Consider the following 26,387-nt stretch of genomic DNA (forward strand, 5'->3'; position numbering starts at 1 on the left):
CTGCTCCGTGCTGTGAAATGGAGTAACAGTCCCAGAAGGATTCGGGTAGAAGCCTGCCTGACCCTGCACATCTCTTCCAGGGAAAAGAGAAGCGCTCTCTGGGAATTCGAACACATTCGCGATAATTTGCTGTCTCTGACGCAGATCTGCCGCTGCCACCTGTATGCACCAAAAACACCACTTCTGAGCCAAAGAGACAAAGCGTCTCCCCCTTGTACCACTTCTACACCCTTTCTGACCGCTGGTATCTCCTCACAGTGTTGCTCAACAATCTGAGCTAGTTTAAAAGTCAGTATCTTGCTCTAAAGTGAAATGACGTCTGTGCATTGACTCAGCAGCCTAGAAGGGAATCATCATTTACCTGTACGGGATTCTCAAAGATCCAGTATGTCTTTCTGTTGTTACCATTGACTTTTATTTTTAAAAATTATTAAATTTAGGTCTCTCTGAGCATCATGATCCACAGTTTAGACTTTCCTGAATCCCAAATTAAGTGAAACTGAGAGGGAGGGGATCAGTCCTTGGTCGCCCTTTCACCCTCTTAGACGTGCAGTTTTCTCCATTAGACGCAGCATTTTGACCTTCAAAAGTCAGGATGCTACCTTCACTAGGAGAAATGTTGGCATGATTCTATGTATATTTCAATCAAAAGCTGACTCACTGACAAAAAATTTGAGTTCAGAGCTCTAGACACACCAATGAGAGGCCAAACCATCAGTTCAATAGCTGAATACACCACTTGGCCAACCACGGGGGGAAGTTTCTGGCTCCACACCAGGCAGCCCTGATCAAGGCGAGGCCAGACTTCCAAGCAGGCTTCATCACTCTAAGTAGGGTGAGTAGAATTAGAGAAAGAATGATGGGAAGAAAGAAACATCATGAATAAAACATTAAAATATTATCCTAAACCATGAATCAAAAACCCAGGCCCAGCACACCACATTCAGGCACGGAGCGTGAAATTTACTTAAACTTCTCCATTTCTGTTTGGTTTGGACAGTACCGTGTTATCACAGTTTTGCTGTTGTTAATACTGTGTCAACACTTTCATTACAAGCTTCAACCTCCAGGACTTTGTATATGGACTGAGAACCTTACAAATGGAAATTAATGTTCAACATCCAGGGTACTGAGCCCATAGGAAAGCCAGGAGAAAGCCAAAGTTACAGACTGATTTTGTGTGTGTGTGTGAGTGTGATTTGAAATTACGCTAGAATTTGGGGCATCAAATTAAAATGCTATTTGTCCTCTCAAGAGATTCCCAAATGTTCGTTGAAAATGAGAGATGATTAGGCTCTTTAGAAATATTTCTGTTGATGCTGAATGTGATTCAAGAACAAATATTTCAAGATTATTAGTTGTGGGTACATTTGCATCATCCAGGCAATTGAAGAATGTGTGTTTAGGGACTGCCCACCTCAAAAGGCTGATGCTCTTCCATGTACAATGCGGTATTTCCCAGACCTTTTCAATTCCCTGGATGGTCTCTAACTCCAGATAAAGAGAATGAGCACCCCAGGATGTGGGCAAAGCTGATACCTGGAACTCAGTCAATTCCCTTTATTGAGGAGGGTTGTCATGCTCAACAAAGGGTTATGTCACCACTGGAGAGCAGCCTTTATTTGAGCACCCTTAGTGAGGGCCACACAGTCCTGCGGAGGCCGGCCAACTCCACCACATGCCACCGGGGGCTGAGAGCAGCACATGGTGTTGTGCAGAAACGTTCCAACTCTGCAGGTGGGTCCAGGCCAAGGGAGCCTGAGAAGAAGCCAGGTGGCGAGGAGCCCATGCTCACACCCTCTGGGCTCAGATTAGACATGTCTGCATTCTGTACTCAGCATCCTAACCACCAGCACCTTGCAGCAACGTGTGCCTGCGCACGCAAGCGTGCACACAGAGTAGGTCTTCAGTGAATGTTTTAGGGGTCCTTGCTCTCACAGTTCTCTCCCTGAGAATTGCATAAGAATGCCTCCAATGGGGAATGGACTGAGTTCCAGGTATTTGCTGGGTATTTGTTTTATTTTTCCACTTTACCAACTCTTTGTTTTGTATACAGTACAGAGAATGCCTGGATGTGTGGAAGCTTTTGGCGGAACGTGTGAGGAGTGGAAGTCTTCTTGCTATCAGCAGTTTAATGCAACACCCAAGCTAAGATTCAGGAGGTTTTCTGGAGCCCTTACCCATCCAACCCTTCTCCCTGAATCCTTTCTTTTTCTGTAGCAATTCAGTTGGCCCTGGCATTTCACCATGATTACCAGTGGCCAGTGTTTTTCAACAAAGGTTGGTCTGACATCCTTCAAGGATGGCTTGTCTCACCATGATCCTTGGCATGACCCTGAAAGGGCTAACCCTTTGCACACATCTTCAGAAAGTTATCATGGAACCCCCACCAAGAACACCATCAAAAAGCCTTACCTTCGAACCACAACAACAACAACAACAAAAACTTAATCCATGAAATCACTTAAGCCACCCCTCCAAAGAGAGGGAGACTCAAAATGTTTTATGCAGCAACCTATAAGAAACTCATTTTGTGGGATGTTTCACATTCCAGACCGTGGTTTATTCCCTCATATATCCCTGCCGGTAATATCGACCAGATGTGGCAGAGAAGTCTGTGCAGAATTGTAAAAATTACAAGCACATTCTGTAATTCCAAAGCATTGTAAAGTCACAGCTTGGTTTTCTTTCTTTCTTAAAAAAAATAAAATAAAACTTTCCAAGCGGGCAGAAGGTTCTCAGTTCAACTATTGCTGGATCACTTTAGAAAATTGTTCTGCTGGCCCAAAGGGCTAAAGAATTTGAAAATGTAGAACCCAACTCTACCTGTGATAAATTGTAGGGAATTTAGAGAGGAGTGCTTGAAAACATGTATTTAAGTCTATAAATTTTTCTCTTTTAGTGTTTCAAGTCTTTATACCCTAGATCTCAGATAGGTACATGTGTCCATATATGCTCTATGAGCATGAAAGTACAAATACCGAACCGTGAAAGTTTGTTTTTCTTCTTTTTATTTCACAGGAGGCACACCATTATGTAGAAAAAAGTATAAAATTGGGGTTCCTAAAGACCTGGGTTTATTCCTAGTAAGTTAAACTCCTCAAGCCTCACTTTCACCATCTATGTAGTGGGCATAAAAATGCCTACCTCATAAGAGGACCAAAGAAGATGGTATATGCATAAGGTGCCTAGCACATAGTAGGTGCTCAAGAAAGGTTTCATTCCTTCCCTGCCCCTAAATATATAAAATGACAGGGACTGCACTAGATTGGTGTTTCTCAAAATGTGCCCCATGGATGACACACACCAAAGTCCCCAGGGTACCTACTTACAAGGTCAAATCCTCAGGTCCCTTCCAGATCTACTGAACTAGAGTCCTGGAGCACATGGCCTGAGAACCAGCATTTTAACCAGGACCTCAAGGGGTATTTTTCTATAGCTAAGTCTGAGAACCACAGTAGCCTAGATCCTTGCTCTGCAAAGTGTGCATCACCTGGAAACATGTCAGAAAGGCAGACTTGTAGGTCCCACCCAGAACTCCAGAACCGGATTCTGCATTTTCACAAGGCTCCAGATACTCAGATGCATGGTCAAGTTTGAGAAATGCTGGCCTAGAGAACTTTTATCCTAGCCCTGAAATCCCATAGTATGAGTCTACAAGACGGTTCCAGGTATTAACCTTATAATCACTCTGTGGATAATACGACAGGCGACTGTGCTCAGCTGGACCAACCTCAAATGAAGGGGAAGAGAAAAGAAACCTTCCATGCCTTCAGTCCTGGCTCCGGCTTAAGGCACTGAAGAGAGAGTGCAACTCACACGAAATAGAAACCCCGAGAGTGGCGCGGCACCCACTGTAATGCACGACCTGCCCACACGTGGGCTGAAGCTAGACCTGTCTCCCAGCACAGGACGGAACTTGCAGTTGAGGAAGCATGCCGAAGGCTGGCCTCCCCGCAGTGTCGGGCTTAGGGGAGCGGAGGAGGGGGAGGAAACGGAGCACCAGTTTGCAGGGACATTTTCCATGAGCTTTAGGTGGCTGTGCCCCTGGAAAAAGTGACCCCATGTCTGCGACGGTGAGGCTGGTCTCACCATCCGTGCCCCTGACGGCTGGGCCAGCCCAGCGGGCGACAGGTGTCTGGAACCCAGCTCCAGGCAGTCTGGGAAGCCCCAGCCCGTGGAGGGTTGCTTTTCCCATCATCCTGTTATCATTTTACCACATCAGATAACAACTCTGCTGGAAAACTGAGTAGCATGGTTTTTGTGTTTTCCACTGGTTTTTCACTTTTATAGCACTGTTTCACATCGATGCAGAGTTTTATGGAGACACATACTGCATGTACTTAAGTTTTAATGTTCAGTGTGGAACTGGAAGACTAAGGGGGCTATAAAGGAATCTGTGGGCAGCAGAAGGTACTGCCGACAGGTACAGGGCTCCAGTCGTTCACCAATCTGGGCTCACCTAGAGATTCAAAGAGAGAAAGGAACTAGCACAAACAAGCTTCTATTTCACTACCTTCTCACAATCATAGCATAAAAATTGCAGTTAGAAACGTAGGTTCTGGAGTGAGGCCAGCTAGGGCTTGGATTCTGATCCTGCCAGTTAGTAGCTGTGTGCCCTTGGGAAGCCTGTCCAGATCTCTGGGACTCTTGCTTCTTTATCTCTAAAATGGGGATAATATAGTATCTAGCTGCCTAAACCTGAGACTGAGTTAGAGAATCTACGTACAGTAAGACAAGGAGAGGGGCCTCAGCGAACCAACCCTGCCAGCACCTTGATCTTCGCCTTCCAGGTTCCCTACTGCTTAAGTCACGCAGTCTGAGGTGCTTTGTTAGGGCCGCCTGAACAAACTATGACAGGGACTGTGATGGTTCTTCCACTTGTACAGCCCACTGACCAGAGACGGAGAGAGTGAGGTCATTGCCCAGGAGCACAGAGAGCAGGACTTAAACCCACATCTGTGCGGGTCCCAGGTCCCTGTTCTTTGCTCTAATGTTGAGCTACCCTAAAGAGACATTAGCTCACTTGGCTGCATGCAGCTTCCAGTTTTGTTGGGGATATAGGACATGTATCCACACGGCTGTGATAAGAGCAGAAAACGGTAAATACAAAGAGAGGTACAAGTGAGCAGAAATGGGAGATCAGAGGAAGGCTCGCTCATTAGAAGCAGGTTCCCTGGAAACCACGGCCTCATAGCCTTTACGGCTTTGGGAGAGACATTGACCCGCAGATAAGAGCCCCAGTGACTGGGGCCAAGTTGGTCGGCCACATTTCATATTGATTTCAGCTGCCTGGGGATTAACTTCCCAAGTCTCTGCAACTCCGCTGACCCATGTGAGCGACAGCAGGCTTAACCCCAGAGGCATTTTAAAAAAGCTGTCAAATACCTAGCAGGAGTGAGCAGAGAGTAATTGGAGGTGTCTGCCCCACTGCTAGCACAACTGCCCGCTCAGCCTCAGGTTTCCAACCGCTGCCAAGCATTTGACGGTCTCTTTGGACCTGAGTCCAGGAGACATGCGCCAACAGGACCCTGGGATCTGCCCATCCTCAGGTGGCAGAGGCAAACTCTGAGAAAACAGTTGTGAACCACTGCGTCCCTCATCCCCTTCCAAGCTCGCTAATCTGGTGAGATGCACAGGGATTTTAATCACTGTTTTCACCTTGTCTTCCACGACTTCTGAAGAATTTCTACCAACGTTAACTGCTTAACCTCCAAATAACCAGAAATCCTCACTTCCTCTTTCATGTGTAGGTGAAAGAGAAAGCTGGAAGGGGATGCACAAAAAACTGATCACCTAGAGACCATGTACTAGACCATGCTCTAGCCCCTCCTTTCTAGATGAGACAACTGAGGACCAGAGAGGTGAAGTAACATGCCTAAGGCCACACAGCTGTGGGTGGCAGAGCTACCGTGAGGACCAGGATCTGCCCACTCCAAGTGCCTCCCTCAACACTCATCTGTTTTGGAGCTTGAATTCTTGGCCAGGTGCTGAGATGTTTATAGCACGGTGTTTACACCAAAGCCCCAGCACAGGCACTACTCCATCAGGCAGCTAGCAGAAGTTACCTACAGCCATCTCTCACTGAGCACCTGACATGCACTACATTATATGGTAAAGATGGCCTGTGGGTTCCTTCCACTGATCCGCACAACAGCAGAGAGAAGTAGGTTTTCTTATTGTCTGTGTTACTGATGAAGGACCTGAGACCCAGAGAGGTTAAGTAACTTGCTCGATCTCACAGCACGTAACTGGCAGCCCCTTAACCGTTCCACTTCACTGCGATCTCTCACGCTCAGCTCAGGGTCAGGAGCCCATAGGGAACAGGAAAAGGGCAGAAGCACAGTCCCCACACTCGAGAACATTGTGAGCTACATCAGGATGGGAGGGAGCTAAAGAGTGCCCATGGCTTGACCGAGACCTTGCTGGGTGTTTTACAGACCACAGCGACACCACCTAAATCTCAGGGCACTTCCACGCTCTAGCGTTCATTCCATGGCTTGTGCTCAATGTGCTGGGGAAGAGGTAAGAGGACAGACACACCCACCACTAACACACACAGGAATCAACGAACCAGATGGCGCTGGCTTGGGGGGTGGGAGTGGGGTAACTGGCCAAAGCCCCAGAGAAGCACCTGGATTACGACAGGTCCATGTTCAATCCTTTAGAGCCTAACGTGAGCTCTCCACGATAGTCAGCGTGACAGAGTGGCACGGCAGAAAACTGAGGGCTCTGCGGCGGCACAAGCACGAGGTCCAGGCCCGGCTCCATGGTCGCTGGTTACATGAACGTGGGTAAGTTAGGTAACCCTTCTGAGCTTTGCGTGGAGACTTAATAATGATTCTCTTTGCGTGACAGGCGTGAAGGGTAAATCTCAGCATTGAGGCAGTGCCTAGTGTAATGCTGCTGCTTAGAAATACGGGCTACATGGGCAAGTCCCTCAAATTCTGAGCTCTAGTTTTCTCACCGATGAAGTGGGAGTATCGAGGCAGGTAGTTGATTTTAGTAGAGAAAAGCTCAGAATCCGGTGTCAGATCACCCACATTTGAGTCCTGGTTCTGTCACTAAGTAGCTGTGTGATACCAGGCAAGTTCTTTGACCTCTTTGAGCGTGAGTTTCACATCTACAGAACAGTAACAATCATAGTGCCCACCCCAGAGGGCTGTCAGGAGTATCAGTGAGTTGTGCATAAAATGCTCAGAACAGCACTCAGCACTGGATGTGTTTGCCCGAGTTATGACCTTGAAGTGCCCTCGGGAGGTGCCAGAGCGCTCAGTGAACGCACGGAATGGCACAGAGTAGGTGCTCAGAAACCTGCAGACACCTGCTGCTTTCAGGCGTGCATCCCTCCCCATCTTCTGATAACAGAATTCTTCTTCCCTTCAAGAAACCCACTCCCAGGCCCTGCACACCCGCGTCCCCAAACACGCGGGATGAACACATGACCCAGACTTAATCACTCAGAGGACGGCGACTTGTTACAACAACGATTTCCTCTGACATGAACGTGCGACCATTTAAGCAACCTACCCTCAGCCTCCTTCTGCAGGACTGTTCCCGGGGCACCTCTCGCCAGGGTGCTCGATGAGCACACTCGGGTCTTCTGCTTTGCACTGCCATCACGTGCACTGTTCCAAGGGACAAAGGGAGGGCCTGACGTCCCAACGACATGAACAACGGTCCAGTTGTCCCCAAGGCCACCCACAGCCATCACCGGACCCCTCAGGCATATAAATGAATATATTTCCTCTGTGGGTTAGACTAACTTCAGTCGCATTTCTGTCACTTACTAGTTAGTATTACTATTATAGTGGCAAAGGTTCTCAATAAATATTATTTCTCTTTCCCATCAACACTCAAAACTTGCCTAATCACATGTCTGTAGCCTTTCCAAAAGTGGTTTTCTTTTCACATAAACATTGAGTACTAAGCAGTTTTTATCTACAGGACTAATAAGAAAGGGAGCGTCCAGAGTTGCTGCATACCCCACCTACACACTGCGGAGTGGACAGTCGCACAGTATCCACACTTAGCTGTCCCCGGAAAACAGCTCACCACGTCTAGGGAGAGGAAGTGCTCTTTTAAAGCAGAGCCGGTGGCATGTGCATACACACTTGTGATCGTACAATTATCAATCTCTAATTTATACCCTGCTTACTTTCAAAAAGGCCCTGGTGTGGCAGACAAAATAAGACAAAGACACAATAGGGCCATTAAGAAAAATCAAAGATCAAGCCCAGAGAGAAAAAGGGATAGTTGATTATAGTCCAAACCTAGGTTAATATAGCTGCTTCAATAAAAAACAATTTTATTTCGCTCTTAGCTTTCTGGCCACCGTTCAGAATGTGTCACGATGGGGTACACGGGGAACTGGGTGTCCTTCATGCCTGCAGCTCAGTGCCCAGTGCGGACGCCAGGCTGGAACAAGCACCAGGAAGGTTTCCTGCATAAGTGAGTGAGTGAATGAAAGAATGGCAGATTACAGAACCAAAGCTCCCTGAGAGCACTGTTCATATCCTCAGGTTTGTATCTCTCCTCTGTTCATCTGCCCGCTCACACATGCCTATGTAGGCTGCGCTCTGTGCCTGGCCAGGGATCAGGAGCGGGATGGATACCAAAATGAGTCAGACATCATCCCTGCCTTCCTGGTGCAGCTCTCTGGCCTGAAGAAAAAGCTCAGTGTAATTTATGTCAGTGTTTATACCAAACCCTAGTTTTTCATTGCTCCCAGAGAAAGGAGTCCAAAAATTGAGGTCTGGAAGATGGGGATTAACATCTTCCCGCCCTCAGTAACAATAGGCGTAAAAATACTTATCTTGGTGTTATACTCACACAGCACTTTAACCCTAGAACATACACGTACACCATTATCTCATCAGACACAGCTCCTGGTGAAGTAGGTGGAAGTGGGTGTCTCCTTTTTCCCGATGGCATATGTAGACCCAGAAGGGACGGTGACTCTCCCCACCTCCTTCAGTTAGAAAGTGGCAGACAGGACAGTATCCTGGGCTTTCCCATGCCCCCATGCTGCCCATCAGGGTCTGGCCCCAGCAGCCCAGAGGCAGGTTATCATTGCCTGGAATGCCCCCTGGATCATGACCCGCCCTACACAGCATGGGCATCACCTGACAGCACGGGGAGCAGCTTCAAGATCACAGCTTCCATAGGCGAGAACCAGCCCCCCCGACAGCCTGCAGTGACTGGAGCACTCCGACCCCACTCACTCAGAGCCTCTCAGCAGCCCCAGCCCCAGGTACCTTCTGTGTACCTAGAAGGTGATGACAAAATGACAGATAAACAGCAGATAGTCTGCACTGTTAAGTGAGGAGCAGGTTGGGAAGGCGCAAGGCAGTGCTGGGTGGAGAGATGGCGGCTAGGTGAACAGTTCAGGAATGAAATACACAGAGGAATGGAAGTTCAAAATCAGGGTGATTTCACTGTATGTCCATTTGCATTGCTCATTAAGTCCTGCTAGACATTTGCTGCACTTCATCCACCCTCACGCCCATCAAGGTGTATTCAGAGTGGAAGACTAGGAAGGGAGGCATATTCTTCCCCATGTTTGGCATGTCAGCCAGGTGGCTTGAGCAAGAGAAATAGAATACACAGCAAGAAGAGATCTTGACCGAGTACTGGTGTGGCCTAGAGAAGGCCAGAGAGGTTGCTATACCAATGACACACCAGCCAAAGCTTGCCTGTTCTTGTTCCAACAAAGTGCCCTTTGAAAAACACTGATGTATATAGTCTCGCTATGTGTACAAGGATAGCTTTGGACAGAGATATAGTCCTAATTCAGAACTCATTCTTAAGTGCATACACCAACATGTGTTTCATATTTCTCAATTTATCCCGGAAACTACACGCGCTGTTTGACTGCATAAGTAGGTATTAACACACAGCCATGGTGAATGTGGACGGTGGCCACCACTTTGGCTCTTCCCCAGTAAGGTTAGGGCCGTCCCAGCGAGGCCGTAAATTTCGCTGCCTGACTGCGAAGCGGCCAGACTTGGTGTTGCTCTCCATTCCGAAAGGCATGCTTTGGGCAACCCAGCTCATCCCATAACGCACCCTAGTCAATGCCAGCAAAACGTCCAGGTTCAAAATCATGGAGCTGTTCACTGTCAATAATTAGCACCTGCTTAACACCCACAATACGTGAATCACAATCTCCCTCGTGATGTGCATCTCCAGCTCCTGAGCTTCCAAACTCTCACACAGAATAAATGCACAAGGTGTCTCCAACTCTTCCCTCCTCATTGCATCCTCAACCATTCCGGAAGACAAAGCAAAATTCAAGGTGTTTCCTTCTTTTCCCACAATATCATAGGCCTCCAGACTCAGGGCTCCCTGACGCAGAGGTAGGAAGCAGGCAGCAGGCAGGACTGTTCTGGCCAGCAGGGTGGTGACGTGGAAATGTTCAGTCCACACCCATGCCCTCTGGGCCCACCGGCAGTCTCCTGTGAGGACACTTGCCACAAGCCCACTGCAGGGCATTTCCCTGAGATAAGTTCAGACCCAAGTTAAAGGGGAGCGTTTCCTCCCTCCTTGCGAAGGAATGATCCACTACCACTGCCGCTTGTCGCCACTGGCCTCTTAGGTCGCTGACCTCTGAAGGAAGGGAGCAAGAAAGCCGGGCCTGGAGGGGAGGGCACACACAGCGCGTGGACGCCCTGCTCCAAGTCTCCACGAGTGAGGTGTAAGTGCCAAGTTCCGTGCAGCCCAGGGCTCCACGCGTGAAGGCAGCCTGGGCTCCATGTCACCACAGTGAGGCAAGACACCAGGGAGAGAACACAGTTCAACTCTACTCACAGTCTGGTGAGCTTCGGCGTGCTCTGGAAAAGCAGTTCTGGAAGGACTTGGAGCTTATTCTTGTTCAGGCGTCTAAAGAGGAAGAAAAATGAAAGGATGTCAAGAGGACATTTAATTGGATCAAGTGTATAGTTCACGGACATCACTTCAATCAGTCAACAGGTGTTAAGATCCTTTAACGTGGGATGCTCAGCATGGGCAAGGTGAATTCCCTCTTGTGGTGCTTGTGGCTCATCAAGTTGGAAATCCAGTGTCCAGCACAAGTAACTCCCCCTTTTTATTACAAAAGTGTGTAATTCTGTAATAGAACAGTATCACAGTCAAGCACACCACATGACATTTTAGGTGAAATGTTCAAATTAAAACTATAAATTATTACACTCTAATTATTACTTACCAACCACACTCAAGCAGGCCTTATTTCTGCCATACCCTATATGTAAGCAAAGGTCCCTCGTAAGCAAGGACTCAGCATAGTCCTGCCCCTCCCCCATCATGTGCCTAGGAGATACATCACTGACCGATCACAACATTCTTTCCCATGAACCCCAGATAAGCCTTTTGGATTTTTCTCACCATGTATGCCAGATAGCTATAGCCAAGTGACTCAACTGGCATGTGAAATGGGTCCCTAAAAGGAAAATACAGGAGAAAAGATTCCAGATCCTACATGGTGAGGTGGGAGGGACAGAGAGCAGTTGCTACAGGAACAGAGAAGAGGGTGAGGAGGATCACCATGGGCTGGGGGGCCCAAGGGAATCTCTGCCAGTCAGGCTCCTGGGACCAGAGCAGAAGAGGTTGCATTATGATCTTCGTGGGCCCTTGGCACTTTTGCCTTTGTGGGCACCTTCCTCCATTAAAAAAAATTAAATGTTATATCTTACTATTATGTTGATATAAAAACAAATATATTAATATCATATGTTACAACTTGGACTTTGACTTGAAAGCTCATTTTTCTTCCAATTTTAGAAGAAATTAAAATGTTTTCACAGACCCCTGAGAAGACTGGTGGCCCTGGGCCCTGTCCCCACCATGACCAATGAATGAAGCAGTCGGCCCTGGGCTGACCACGGTCGAGGAGCGCAGTGTGGCTGGAGGTAAACCCAGCCCAGTCTGGATGCCCCATGTTGGGTGGAGGCAACAGAGCTAGCCTCTCCCCTGGGAATGGTCTATGCTAATGCCATGGAAAAGAAGGCCGTGTGCTTTCCGAGGGACATGGAGCTGTTGCTGTGGCCTCCACACAGACTGACCTCCTGCCAAAGAAGGAGACCCTGTTCCAGGCTCCCCGCCACACCTCCCTGCCCCGGCACTTTTACACAGCCTAATCCGCAAATGCCTAAACCAGTGTCCCCAGGTCTCCTGCCCCCAGAACCCTCAGAATCACACTCCCTAGAACCTCCTGGAGGAAAAGAGCAATGCACAGCCGGGCTGAATCTCTCCACTTCCAGTGAACCAAGGAGTGTATTTGGTTACTTGGGAGAACTGCAGTATCCCATGTGAAAGCTAAGCAAACTGAAGGGGGAAGAAAAGGTGAGCTCCTTCTCAGCTTCTGGCCCCAAAGCCCATGCGCCCCCCACACACCAGGCAGATATTATTCCCTGGGTGGGATTTTGCTATTTCCCCCCTTTTATCCCAGGTAATGGCTGAAAGCTTCAGAAGGACAGGGGACTAGAAAGAGGTCACAAAGGGCAAAGCCTCTGAGAGGAGCATTTAAGAGCTCAAAGCACAAGGCTGCTGTGGGAAGTGCGAAGCTGGGCCCCAGGGCCCCCTGCAGAGTGTGTGCAGGAGGCTTCCCCTGAGACTGCTGCCTGGGGCAGGGCAGCTCTTATACTCCCGGCCCTCCCAGGGGCAGCCTGACTCCTACAGTTCTGCTCTATTTTTTTTTTTTTTTTAAGAACTGTAAATTGTATTTTTCATTTACAGTTTATACTCGGTACTACTTTGTATTAGTTTCAGGTGTACAGCACAGGGTTTAGAGAAATATACACTTTACAGCATGTTCCCCCCAATATTGCCAGTGCCCACCTGGCACCATCCAGTGTTCTTTTAAACATTTCTTCTGAGTTGTGGAGAAAAAAATTACATTAACATAATGTTAACCATCTTAACCATTTTGAAGTGTACAGTTCAGCAATTTTAAGTATATTCATGTTGTACAACAGATCTCCAGGAGGTTTTTGCCGTGCGAGACCAAAACGCTGTCCCCGCTAAATAAAGCCCCGTTCTCCTCCCCCAGGGCCTAGTGGCCACCATCCCACCTTCTGTGTCTGTGAACTTGCCCCGTTTTCTTTGCTCACTCCCAGTATCTGCTCTTTGTGCGTTCCTGTCACTGAAGTGTAAAGAAAGGGGCAGCCCCAGGGGGAGGACAATGAGGAGGAATCTAGCTCCTTACTTAGAGCAGTCCCCATACAGTCAGTGACAAGTCCCTCCAAGTTACGTGTGCGCACTGGTCCCAGAGAAGGCGTGGTCCTACCACGGGATGGCTAGGGCAGAGTTCAGGTCTGCTTATACCATGTTCTCACGGTGGCACTCGGGGAAAGCTACATCGCCTGTTGAGCCTCCGTTTTCCTTCTGCAAAACGACCCTACTCACTGGGTTGCCGCAAGTCTTAAAGACGCAGGGTATGCAGAAGTGTCTAGCACTGCAGTAGCGGCATGGCGGTGATAGTAAAAATGGTGCGTGTTGGGTCCTAACCGCGTGTCAGTTGCTCTGCTACGTGCTGGGTGGGCAGGATCTCAGGCAGCAGAGTTCAGAGGTGAAAGTCATTATTATCCGCATCTCATAGATAAGGACAGAGGCCTAGAGAAGTTGAGCACATTTCACTCAGCCACAGTGTCAGGAAGTGGCAGAGACAGGACTTGGACCAGGTGGTCTGCCTCCAGAGCCCTGGTTCCGAACCACCGCATAACTCGAAGCCTCTCCATGTATGCAGCTCCCTTCCTCTTCCCTCCTCCACCCCAGTGCAGACATCCCTCCACCCTGAGAGTATTTCCCTCCCTGAAAAGACTCTCTTGGAGGTCCCTGAGGCCAGAATTGAGTCCCCATGTGGGTCTGTCTGGGACCACCCTCTATTGTCACAGCTGCACAAAGCCTGGTGACAGTTACACTCAGGCAACCAACACTCCGGTCTAGGCAAAAACCCTACAAGCCGGTAGACTGCTGCCTGAGTTCTAAAAGCCCAAAACCAGAGCCGAAGCTAAAAATAAAGCCAGCTTGGCTCTAGGAAGGGAAGGACTCGTTTTCAGTTCTTTGCCGGTATTTGTGGCTGGACAAAAATAAAAACACAACCAAATTTAGCCACTTGTGCTCTGCCTGCTGATTTGTAAACCCTGAATGAGGATTCCAGGGTGGCTGGGCTGGGCTCTTCCCCCCAAAGCCTCAGGGTCTTTCCATTTGGGCTCGGGCGGGCCACATGCAAGCTGTCCATGTCACAAGGAGTTCCGTACTCCATTTCATTTCCAGTCCATTCCAGAATTAATCCATGTTTACTTAGTGAACCAGGCCAGCCTCGAAGGTGTATCTGGAAGAGCTGGTGAAGGTTCCAAGATGTATAAGGGGCACTTCTCACGTGGCTACTCTAAAAGCAGCTCCTGAGCAGAAACAGACACAGTGCAGTGTGCTTTCTCCTGAGAGGGGTGCCATCTGCTGCTCTGTCACCCTGGGCCCAGGCGTGGAATTCTCCTGCAGTAGTTCAAGCTGGAAATAAATCCGTGATGCCTGGGTGGAGCTGAAATGGAGAAAACTGAAAGGGACCTATGTGAGGACAGACTTGAGGAGGTCAAGAAACAGGCCACAGGCCGGGTTGGTGGTGGGTGAAAGCCCGTCTGGGTGTCCCAGCTCCTTCCGAGGTCAACACGCTTTCTGAGCTTTCCTGCTGGAGAAATGGGGAGCATCAACAGCAAAAACCCACTGGCTGCTGGTGGCTTTATAGCCAGAACTGTGAAGCTTTAAGAAACAGAGGCTTGTGTTTGTAGCACTGCTGATGACCTTCCTGGAGGAGTGAGAGCTAATTAGAGGTTTATGCCACACTGTCTGTTGAATCCATTCATTTATATATCCATTCAACCACCCACCCATTAGTTTATCCATTTATCCAACCACTATCTGCCCATCCATCCATCTATCTCTGTAGTCATTTTTCAATATAAAAGTACAAAGATGAGTAAGATTTAGCCTCTCCTTGCATCTGCATGAATAAAATGCAGATGAATAAGAATGTCAGATGCCAGTAGAGAAGACAGACATGAAAACGAAAAGTCACACCATGATCCTGTAAAGAAAGTTACTGTGGGAGCACTGAGAAGGGGCAGCTAACCCAGACCTGGGTGAAGGAAGGCCTCCAAAGCAGTGATTTGGAGTTTACTTCTGAGGCATCATTGTGACTCTTCAGGAGAAAATGACAAGGGGTTCAGTCTTTAAGAGCAGTAAGTACAGGGCCACGGAGGGCTGTGAGACTGAGGAGCATTTGGGGATCAGGCTTGTGTCACTGGAATACTAGGTGGCTTGAGAAACACAAGCAATGCCAATGCAGAACTAGGCAGCAGTCCTATTACAAGGGCACTTGTGGGTCACGATAAAGGATTTGGGCTTGGTTGTTTACTGAGTCATAGGGAGACGTAGAAAGGGTGTGAGCAAGAGAATGATAATCTGGTCTAAATTTTAGAAACTTCTCTTGAGTAGCAGTAAACCTGTTTTGAAAGAGGATGAAATTGGAAGCAAGGAGACCATTAAGAAGTTCCTGAGTGTAGCTGTAGGAGGACCCGGTTGGTGAGGATGAGAGTGGTATTGGCGTGCAGGAGACATGCGAGATGTATAATCTACAGGGTTTTGTGACTGAATGCATCTGAGGATGAAGAGCTATGGAACTGGAGGTGCTAAAAGTGGCCCCTGGGCCCACTGCCCGGGTAGGTTGAAATTACCAATCACTGCTGAAAGGACTAGGGAAGGGAGGACTACCATTCTCTAGAGTCAGGGCTTTTATATCACTGGAGCCTCTCAGATATGTTCTGCCAAACAACAGTAGTAGTAGTAACAACACACAATCATTTTAGCATCTAACTTAGTCCCTCATAGGAAGACTTTGAGCTAGTTCTCTTAGGCATCCCATAAGAAGGAAACAGAGGCCTAAGAAGGTTAGGGCACTTGCTCATAGTCAAGTTTGACCAAAATAATGGTGATGGAATTTGAACCCAGACACCTGGTCCTAAACCTGTGCTCTTAACTACTATGGGTAATAATGATATTTAAGTTAACCCTATAGACTGTCTTGATTTATGACCCAATGGGAGGGTCCCATTTGTAAGGTCCTTGGCAGTCGGAAATCCGTCCACTATCTACACTATGTCCCAACTTCAGCTGTCACAGCCGCAGGAGTGCAAGATGGCCTTCAGTAAGGACCTGTTGATTTCATGAATAAATCACAAAGTAGGAATGGTCAATTCAGGGAGCCTGAAGAACTGTTAGCCTTCCTGGGCTATGTAAGGGGAGCCATCCTTTGGGAAGTGAACAGGGTCCACTTGCTTGAGTCTATCTGCAGCCTCCAGAATATTCCTGAAGACTTGGCTTCCAGACTCACTGGCCTTACTGTAGGGCCAACCATGAAGGGAGTGGGGCTCGATGCTTCCCCTCCCTAGGTTAGGGTTGGGGGACAGGCTTCCAGGGCAGAGAGAAGCACAGTTTGTCAGCAGCAGGCCCCAGCACCACAACACAGCAACTCCCTCCATTTTCTCCAGGGCCTGAGGTAGGGAGACGGTCAAAGTGTGCAGACTCCCAAAAGTCACCAGAATTGTCTGCTTTAGTACTGAAACCAACTGGGCCTCCTCCAGGCACTCCTCCAGCCTAAATGCTCTCCTGGTCTACTGGCACTTCAGAAACGTGCACCCGTCGAAGCCACAAGGGCCGAATTGGCTTTGTTATTCAGAACAGAAGCTCTAGGGCCCCAGCTTGGAGGTGGCACCATCATCCATCAGGACGGACAGATGTCACATCAGGGGAACTCTGTGAGCAGAGTCAAAAGAGCAGAGAACCCTTATTTAGGGCTATTTCCAGTTGCTTGTCATAGCCACTGATAGCCTCTTATTTTCTTGGTTTCCTCATCGGTCAAACAAATCAAATTCAGGTTTTTTCTTTGCTATGCAGATGTGCGTAATGTAAATTGTATGTAACCTGATCAGTTCAGTAAGAAACCTGATTTGTGATGGCTGTGGCTTTCCACCACTGTCTTCCTCAGAAACAGCCCCCACAAGTGTGGGAAGAAAACCTACCTGCATCCTCACCCAAGGCCACTTTTGTTGGGTGACTGGCTCTTCCTTGCCATTGGCATTTCCTTTTAAAAATTTTATTTTTATTTTTCGATAGTACTTTTGTTGAGATCTAATAGGGCTCCTTTTTAATAGCACTTGAGGACCAAGCCACAATTTGTTTTGATGGTTTGGAAGCAAGTTGACCTGAGTCTTGTCTTTCATGGAATTTAGCATTTGCTCAATGACATTTAGGTTGGCTCATGCCAATTCTGAAAATCTGTTATTTTTAATCTGCAACTCCAAAATGTCCTAGTAGCCATGAAAAAAACCTTTATTTTTGACATTTCTGTAAGAGAAATAACTTTGTTGTCATAGTCTCAAACTCTTGCCCCTAAGCAGTTTTTTCCTCGTTGAAGTTGGTTAAGAAAGAGAACCCCTTTAAAAAACAACTTAACGTTTATTTTAGAAACACAATTATTGTGTAATAGCAAAACGGGCACCTCATGAGATCCCAGAGAAGGCCGAATGGCTTAACCACTGCAACGAGCATTGCAGCGTTTTTCAAAGACTCAGTAAATGCTAGCTGTGGCAGCTACTGTTATCATCATGGTATCATCCCTAGATGCCCCAGGAGGTCAGAAATACAGGACTCCATCTACTGATGAAATCAATACATCTATTTCTCTTTCGTAGATGACTGTATTGGTCAGCAAGGCCACAGCAGTAACAAATGAACTCCGAAATCTCATTGGGTTAGCACAGTAGACAGAGATTCCACACCCACATAAAACACTTGGCTCCATCTCCTAAGGTGCTGTGGAGAACTTGTAGCCTCCAAGGCGGCAGTGCCTGGGGAAGACAGGGAGGAAGGAGCCACACCAAGTAACTTCCTTGACCTACTGGTGGCACACGTTACTTCTGTCTATTGGCTAGAACCAGTCACATGGCCAAACCTAACTGCAAAGGAAACTGGGAAATCTACAGGGATACTTGGATATTTGATGTGAACGATCATAATAACCAACTTGCCTTAACATCAAAGCAATAATAATGATCTCTTTGTCCTTGTTGTGTCTTCCTTTCTTCCTTCTTTTCTGTCAACACAGAACACATATGGTATGCTAAGTGCCGTGTGAGATGTTTTATACACGTTATCTCATTTTACTGTACAGCAACTCTTGAAGTAAACATTGTTATTGTCATTATTTTTATATCATTTACATAGGCACCGAGAGGGTATGGAAATTGTCCGAAGTCACACAGCTGAGAGATAAGGTTTGGTGTCCCTCTGACACCAAAAATCTGTGCTTTTAACACCTTCATCATTCTGCTTCCTTAACCCTTTGGCGCGTGGTTGACCAGGAGGCCTCACAACAGTCCTAGGAGAAAGGCCAGTAACAACAAGTGTTTGGCATTTTATAGCTGAAGAAACTGAGTCAAAGCAGACTAGAAAACTCAACCTGTGCTTCCTTGTCCTTACTGCCCAAAGCCTAGCTAATGGTCTCACCCCTCTGGTTTCAGAAAAAGGCTCTGAAGTCCCCTGGGAAGCACTGCCCCCTGGACTGGAGGAAGAATCCCGAGATATCTCATAAGAATGTTTACCTTTGTATTCCCCTCTCAAACCTAAAGGGTCTGTTCGTGCAAAACTCCTCAAGGGCATCTCAGGCCTGGCCTGCCCAGCAGATGACTTTGTTCTGAGATATATACACAGTTCTGAGGGAGCTCTGAGGCTTGTCCAGGATCTCACCTTGCCGGGATCTGACTCAGGATCCAGCATGAAAAGAAAACAAGCACAAAGACCTCTAAATAATCCCTTTTGAACTTTCCCGCACCTCACACTGGACCAATTTTCCTCCAATTACACGGTTGTTAGGGAGAAAGCAGAGCACGTCAGTGGCCCAAGCCTGCCTTGCCTCTGACCCCTGTCCCAGCTGCTGCCATATGCCAAATGCGATCCAGAAGATCTTGATTTCCAGGAGGAGAAAAGGGGGTGAGGGAAGAGGGGTAGGAGCTCTGCGGCTGCAGCAGGACACTGCTGGCTCTGCAGGCAATGAGTCAAAGGCCCTGAGCATCCTCTTGTTCCAGGACACAAGGCCTAGTCAGTTTTACCTAAAACAGTGCAGGGGATCCCAGGGCTGTGACCAACAGGCTACTTTATCTAGGACTGAAGTCATGAACAGGGGTCTCTGGGACTCCCCCATTGGACTGTACATGGAACTACATTAGTACACAGAGGGTTCAGACTCCAAGAAAATGTGTCTAGGATGGGAGAAACCACATTCACGCTTGTGTGTGAATGCACATACAGGGGCACACACATGCAACATACACTGCAAACATAATCTACATGCAACTTAACAGAGTCAGGTATACCCTAAGCTGGCCAGATCCTTTCCAGACACCAGACCACTTTGCTGTGACCAATGCTCAGATCCCCACAGCGATCTCTTCGTCCTCATTTCATTGTGGGGCCAGCAGGGCAGGCAGCTGCCCAGACTCAAGAGTCAGGCCTTCATCTTTCCTGGGCCTTTTCTGAGATACCCTGGTCTTGCGTGCCCTCTGCCTCAGGGTTTCGCACATCCTCCTCCCTTCTCTGGGGATTCTCTTTATCTCCAGGGTGGCCACTGCAGAGGTGTTAAGATGAAAGGTGTTTTTGTTTGTTCGTTTATTTGTTTGTTTTATCCTCACCTGAGGACATTTTCTCATTGCTTTTAGAAAGAGAGGAAGGGAGAGAGAGAAACATCAACACAAGAGAGAGGCATCAACTGGTTGCCTCCCATACGTGCCCAAACCAGGGATTGTACACGCCAGGACTGGGGAATCGAACCTGCAACCTAGGCATGTGCCATGGCTGGCAATCAAACCTGCAACCTTTTGGTTACAGGATGACATTCCAAACAAGTGAGCCACACCGGCCAGGGCAAGATGGAAGTATTTTGAAGGTGGAGCAGAGAGGATTTGATGGTGGACTAGAGGTAAAATATGAGAGGGAGAGGTATTAAAGATGATGCTAAGGTTCTGCATCTGAAACTTTGGAACTGCTGTCACTGGAGATGGGGGAGGACTGTGGGAAGAGCAGGTTTGGAGGGACCAGATTGGACATGTTACATGTGACATGTTTATAAACACCCAAGGGTAGATACCTCAAAGACAATTAGATATGCAAACCTGGGTTTCAGGGATAAGACTAAGATAGAGATATAGGTGGTATTTAAAGCCACGAACCTGGACATGGGCATCATGGGAGATGAAGAAAAGAATGGAAGGAATAAGGACTGAGTCCTGGGCTGCACTGAGACCAGAGGTTAGAGGAAGCAGCCACCAACGTGGTAGGGGGAGAGACAAGAGAGTGGAGTTGTGGGAGCCAAGTAAGAGAGGGCTACAAGGAGAGAGCAGCTGGTTTGCTGAATGCTAGGATTGCGATGGCGTTGGATCTAGCTATGTGGAGTTAATCTGGGACCCAAGAAGAGTAGCTTGGTGCCCAGGTAGGCATGAACTATTAACTGGAGTGGTTCAAGAGAGACGGAAGAGAAAATCAAGGGAAAATAATAATTTTGATGGGTTTTGTTGATAGCCAGCAGAGATATAGGGCCAAGAAAGGTTCTGTAGTTTTTATTTTTTAACATGAGGAAAACTGCAAGATGTTAATATACTGTTGAGAGGGATCCGGAAAGCAGGGGAGAATTTTTAGAGTGAGGCTTGTGAATAGGTGATGGGAAATTCCAGGGCATGACGGATGGCAATGCCTCCGACAAGGCCAAAGACAGGTCCTCTGTGGCAACAGCAGGGGAGGCAGAGGCTAGGGGACAGTGCGGGGCAGACGTGATCGTGGGGATCTGCAAAAGTCTCTTCCCATCACTGCTTGTCTCAGTGAGAAAGGAAGCAAGATCCTCGGGAGGGACTGAGGAGGATGAACAGGGTGTCTGGTGACTGAGGAGAAGTGAGAAACTGTTGTCCAGGAAGGGGCAGGACAGTGAGCTCACCAGGAAAGGCTGGAGGGCTGGTGGGAGGCAGCAAGTCACACTTGACAGTAGTGACCGTGAGTGGTGAGGTTCGTCCACACAGGCATGTGTTTATTTTCCAGCCACATCCAAGTTGCCTAGGTGACAGGGTACAAACAACCCAAGATTGAACTCAGCCAAGGTTAGGGTTGATCCAGGTAACTATGCTGGAGGAAGGTAGGGGCCAGGGAGCTGAGGGAATGTGCCTGTGATCAGAGTGAAAAGGACCACAAAATCTCTGTTGGTTGAGAAAGGGAAGTTGTTGTGGTCTGAATGTTGGTGTCCGCCCAGATTCATATGCGGAAATCCTACCCCGAAGGTGATGGTTGTAAGAGGCGGGGCCTTGGGGAGCTGATTCAGCAGGAGAGAAACGCCCTCATGAATGGGATTGGTGCTGTTATAAAAGAAGCCCCGGACAGCTCCCTTGCCCCTTCCACCATGTGCGGACACAGCAAGAAGATGTCAATCTACAAACCAGGAAGTGGAGCAAGAGGGCTCTCAAAGGCAATGTATCTGTTGGCATGCTGATTTTGCACTTCCCAGCCTCCAGAACTGTGAGAAATAAGTTTCTGTTGTTTATAAGTGACTGACTCTGTGATATTTTATTTAAAAAACCCAAAGGGACTAAGACAGAGGTGATGAGGTGGCCACGGGGCTGGGCTTAGGGAAGCCAGACTGCGTATAAACCAAAGCACCTCTCTAAGCCCTTGATTTCTATGGGAATCAGAAAGAATCAGTGGGCTGGATGAGGTGATCCCCAAGATTCCTATCCTATTGTCCTTCTTCTGAGAGTGGGGTGGCTACTTGGATTCTCAAGTCAGCTCTAATTGAGCTGTGTGTCCTCAAGATTTAACCTCTCTATGTTTTGGTTTCCTCATTGGAAAAATAGGAATCATGACACCTACTAGAATATCCATTCAAATGTGAAGTGCTGTGAGAGCTGGATTGTTGTCTGTTTTGTTTACTTCAGCTCAGAGCTTACAATAGTTTCCAGGAACTAGAAGGTGCTGAATAAGTACTTGCCGGTTGCTTGGTTGAATGTATGAACGACATGAAGATGGTGAACTCTGAACATGTGAAGTGCTATACAGTTGCTGTGCAATGCTGTCCAAACACCCGTGGGCTGGCCGTTAAAACCAGCGTATCTCGTAAGGAACCTTCCAGAGTACTGCAATCAGGTTACTGGAGGGCTGCAATCACAACTGTGAGGGTTAAACACTGCCCCCCCCCCCCCCACCCCACAGTGTTTGATACAGGGTCCCAAGAGTGTGGCGTCTGAGGCACATACCAGCTGATTTGTATGAGGGGGTGGGGAAGCAGGGACAGCAGGGACAGCTGAATGAAGCCAGAGTTACGGTAAGGGTCTCTTTACCTCATGGGGCATTAGGGTGAGGTTTCTGTATCAGCAAAATGAGGGATGATAAAAGGAAAAGGCAGAAAGCCCCCAAAGGCTAACTCTTTCTTGTTTGTGCTGCCTGAGAATCAACACAGGAGAGCTATGTTGGGGGAAGGGGAGGGGGGTTGAGAATTCTTTGAAGTGAGTTTTACTCTGCAAAACAGTCCATAAAGACAGGAAGCATGCCTTGAGCAGCCTGTGGTTCACGTCCAGTCATTTCTACTAGGAAATAAGAGAAAACTACTTTAGATCACTGAGGGCTTTCCCCCCTTACAATCCCCCAAACAGCACAGAGAAGCCAGTTCTAAATTGGAAGGCCTGAGCACAGCCCACTGGAGTCCTTCCATGTTCTCCAGGCCCTTCATCTGGGTCTCCAACCCCTTTGACCCATAGGTAGGAAAATGACAGATGCAAATTGAAGGAGAAATACTCTAGCTGGTAGATGTCATAGAGGGCAGGTGTGACTCACTACAAAGTTTCTGGAAGTGTACTGTTTAAAATGATCCTTTTTGAACCCATTGGCCTTTTCTTTAGTTTTAAGAAAGCTCAAAGGAAAAAAAAAGGAAAAAAAAACCCAGAAAAGAAAGAAAGAAAAAGGTCTGACAGCAAAGTTTCAAACATTCCTAGCCTGTGAATGACAAATTTCCCTTTCATTTCTGTTCTAAACACTCACACTCAGCAAGCACTGTTAATGATGGCTGGCTTCTCTGGGTATTTATCTAGGTATCTAGATATATGTCCACATACCTAGCAACAAAAGGATCTTTTCAGCCTGCTCGGCGTGAGCCAAGGAATGTGACCAATTCTCATCTGCAGCTAATTAGAATTTTACTTCCTCATAGCATCTCCTTCCTAGTGCAGGTCCAAGTTTGTTTGTTTGTTTGTTTGTTTCCTTATTTTTTTTCCCTAGAAAAGGAAGATAACCTGGATATACTTAGAACAGGGGGTGGAAAGGGAACAGAGTGAAAGAGCAAAGGAACCCTTTTCAGATTGCATTATTTCTTTGATCTGATTGGATGCCTTGGTTAATTCCTGTTTTTGAATGCTTTTCCAGCATGGGAAGAGTTTCTCAACCTCTGGCTATTACATTTGAACTGAAGTCTGCAGAACAGTTTAGGAGCCTCTGCTCACCTCTCTCACTCCCACTTTGGGCCAGCAGACTCCCATCCCAACCACAGCTTTGAGATCCCATCTAAACTTGTTGGCATCTCAAACCAAACCCCAGATGTTCACTTAGTGAGAAATAAATGAATGGCGCAAGCTGTGGACTGAACCAGTGATCCTCACAAATAGATTCCAGGTGTGTTGGCATCTGGACGGCTATCTCTCTTTTTCTCTGTTTTACATGCATGCGCGCACACACACACAATACCAGCTCTACCCTGAAAAGAATCTGACACCATCTCCAGATGTAGAGCTGATATAGAATGGCCAGGACTGGTTACCTAACATGAATTACATCTTTTCAATCATGGACAAAGGTAAAGGGCTCCAAATTCATCCCCTTTTGCTCTCAATAATCAAAATCATGATACATTTGGTGTTCAAAATCAGCTGAGGCCTGCCTGATAGAGCTTAGAATTGCAAAACTATCTTAATTGGCACCAATTTTCGTCATCAACCTTGGACACCTCCTGCATTTCCTATGCAACTCATCTTACTGCAAATTTCACAAGCCCTTACTGTTTGCCTACGTGGGGCAAATAAAGTTGGGGAAGGAAAAAGAGAGAAGGCAAGATCTCTGACCCCAAAGAACACAGAGTCCTGTTGAAAAAGCAAAGTTCAAGCTACTTAATTCATAAATTGATTAAAAAATTCAATGTTTACTAAATGCCTATTCTATGGCATGCCCTGGGACATGCAGCCCCACAAGACCCTCTCCTTAAGGAGCTCATAGTCAGTGTAGTGGGGGAGAAAGACAAACAAGCACATTGATGACCACATGCTCATGTGACGTGTGCTTAGAAAGAAGGAAGTACGGCAAGGTGTGGACTCTTCATGGCTTCATGGAAGAGGCAATGTTTGACTACCATCTTTAAAGAAAAGGAGGAATGAGCCAGGGAATGAAAAGCAGAGAAAGAGCAGAGAGAATAACACGTGCTGAAAGGCCCCAGGATGGGACACCACAGAAAGAGCCCTTGTTTGATGTGCAGGGGGAAGGATGAAGAACACCTGTTTGGTGGATGAAGAGGGACTTGGCAGGCACAGGCCGGGTCAGGCCTGAAGCACTTTTGAACCAAGCTGGTAAGACCAGCACACACGAAAGAATGTGAGAAGCATGAGCTGGCACACTGGGCGATGGGCTTAGACTGTAAGTGAAGTAGGAAGGGAGAGCCGATGAGGGGCCACAGATGGTTGAGGAGGCAAGTCTTGAAGGATAGGAAGAGAGAAAAGGGTAGGGTCTTCTAGGCCCAGAAGGCAGTATGTGCAAAGCTATGGGCCAATGCTTTTCCATGACAGGTATGTAAATAGCAAGGGGACCATTATGATCCCAGTGATAGAAATATGTAGAGATGAGAATAAAGACTAGTCAGGTGATAAAGCTGCAGGGGCTTGTAGGAGGCCAGTATGTCCCCAAATGCAATTAAACTTCTTGGGACTTCAGAGGGTAAATGCATAAGCATGTTTATTTCTATCAGCATATTTTTTTATGTTTTCAGAAAGATCTATAACTTTCATGATCATTACTACTTAAGATGAGGCTAAGAAAAAAAGTTGGCATAAAGTCAAATTAAAGAAAATATTAAATAATAATAGCACAGGTATAACACAGATTGACCTAACCATGATGAGGGTATACAAATTATTGGCATTTGAGAACCCCATATCACTAAATGGCTGGTCACTGAAATTTCTTGAACAGGATCTTCATGAAGAAAGGACCCCCATAGGAAGGAAACACAGGGCATGCAAGATGAGCTGTTGGGGGAAAACAAGAGTGGGTGGTGGAAGAACATGAAGGAGACCATTTGGTGAGGCAGTATGTGAGTTGAAGGGGAACACAGGTAGGAATGGACAAAAGAAACAGGAAGATGACAGGGTCAAATTTGATGACTTCGGATGAGGTCTGCTGTGATAGAGAGAGAGAACATGGTGAATTGGTTTATTTCCAATTCTTCCCTCCTCTGCTGTAAAATCACACACCCAAGACTATGGCCATGTGTCTTAATAGCATCTCCCATTAAAGTGGGCAGTGTGCATCTCCTTGACCCACTGATTCTGGGCGTGGCCATGGAACTTGATTTGGCTAATAGAAGGTAGGTGAGGTGATGTGAGCAGAGGCTTTAAATGTGCTTCTGTGACTTTCCTTGATCTCATCTCTCCTTCCATCTGCCATGAGAAAAATAGGCCAAGAATAGCCACCAGCCCAAGGAGAAAGAGAAGTCACATGTAAGATTGGAACTAGTCTACAGCCTGATCCAGGCCCAGCTGAGTCTAGCTGAGATCAGCTGGCATCAGCCAGAACCAGCCAGCCCATCATCTGCAAGCAAGGAAAATAAATATTTATTTTTGTAAGACACTGAGATTCTAAGGCCTTTGGATAGAAGGGAAAATTGACTAATAGGAGGAAAAGGAGTTGAGTTCAGATATGCAATAATTTCCTGACTGGTCCTCCTGCTTCTGATCTCGCCCCCCTACACCTTATTCTCCACTAGCAGCTAGAGTGATCCTTAAAAAACCCACATAAATCAAGTCCTTCTTTCACTTGGAACCTTCCAATGGCTCCCATCACACTCAGAGTGAAAGTCAACGCTCTTGCAATGGGCCACATGTCCCTACGGGATCTGTTCCCCACCCTTCTCCTTTACCCCTCAAACTTCACCTCCTTCCTCTCTCCCACTTTCACTCTGCTCCCACCACAAGCTTCCCTGATGCTCCTGGGGCACACCAGGGTGCACCTGCCCCTGGGCCTTTTCTTGCTTTCCTCTTCCTAGA

General features: G+C 47.4%; 1 protein-coding gene across 1 annotated transcript in view; it reads right to left on the bottom strand.

Annotated features, from left to right (window-relative positions):
- SLIT3 (slit guidance ligand 3) overlaps nt 1-26,387 on the bottom strand; it is a 509,645-nt gene that overhangs the window by 403,865 nt on the left and 79,393 nt on the right. The window contains exon 4 of the mRNA XM_053927422.1: nt 10,810-10,881. Coding sequence (XP_053783397.1) covers nt 10,810-10,881 — 72 coding nt within the window. The remainder of the gene's footprint in view (nt 1-10,809; nt 10,882-26,387) is intronic.

Source organism: Desmodus rotundus, chromosome 6 (genome assembly GCF_022682495.2).
Source record: "Desmodus rotundus isolate HL8 chromosome 6, HLdesRot8A.1, whole genome shotgun sequence".
In the NCBI taxonomy this organism is placed as follows: Eukaryota; Metazoa; Chordata; class Mammalia; order Chiroptera; family Phyllostomidae; genus Desmodus; species Desmodus rotundus.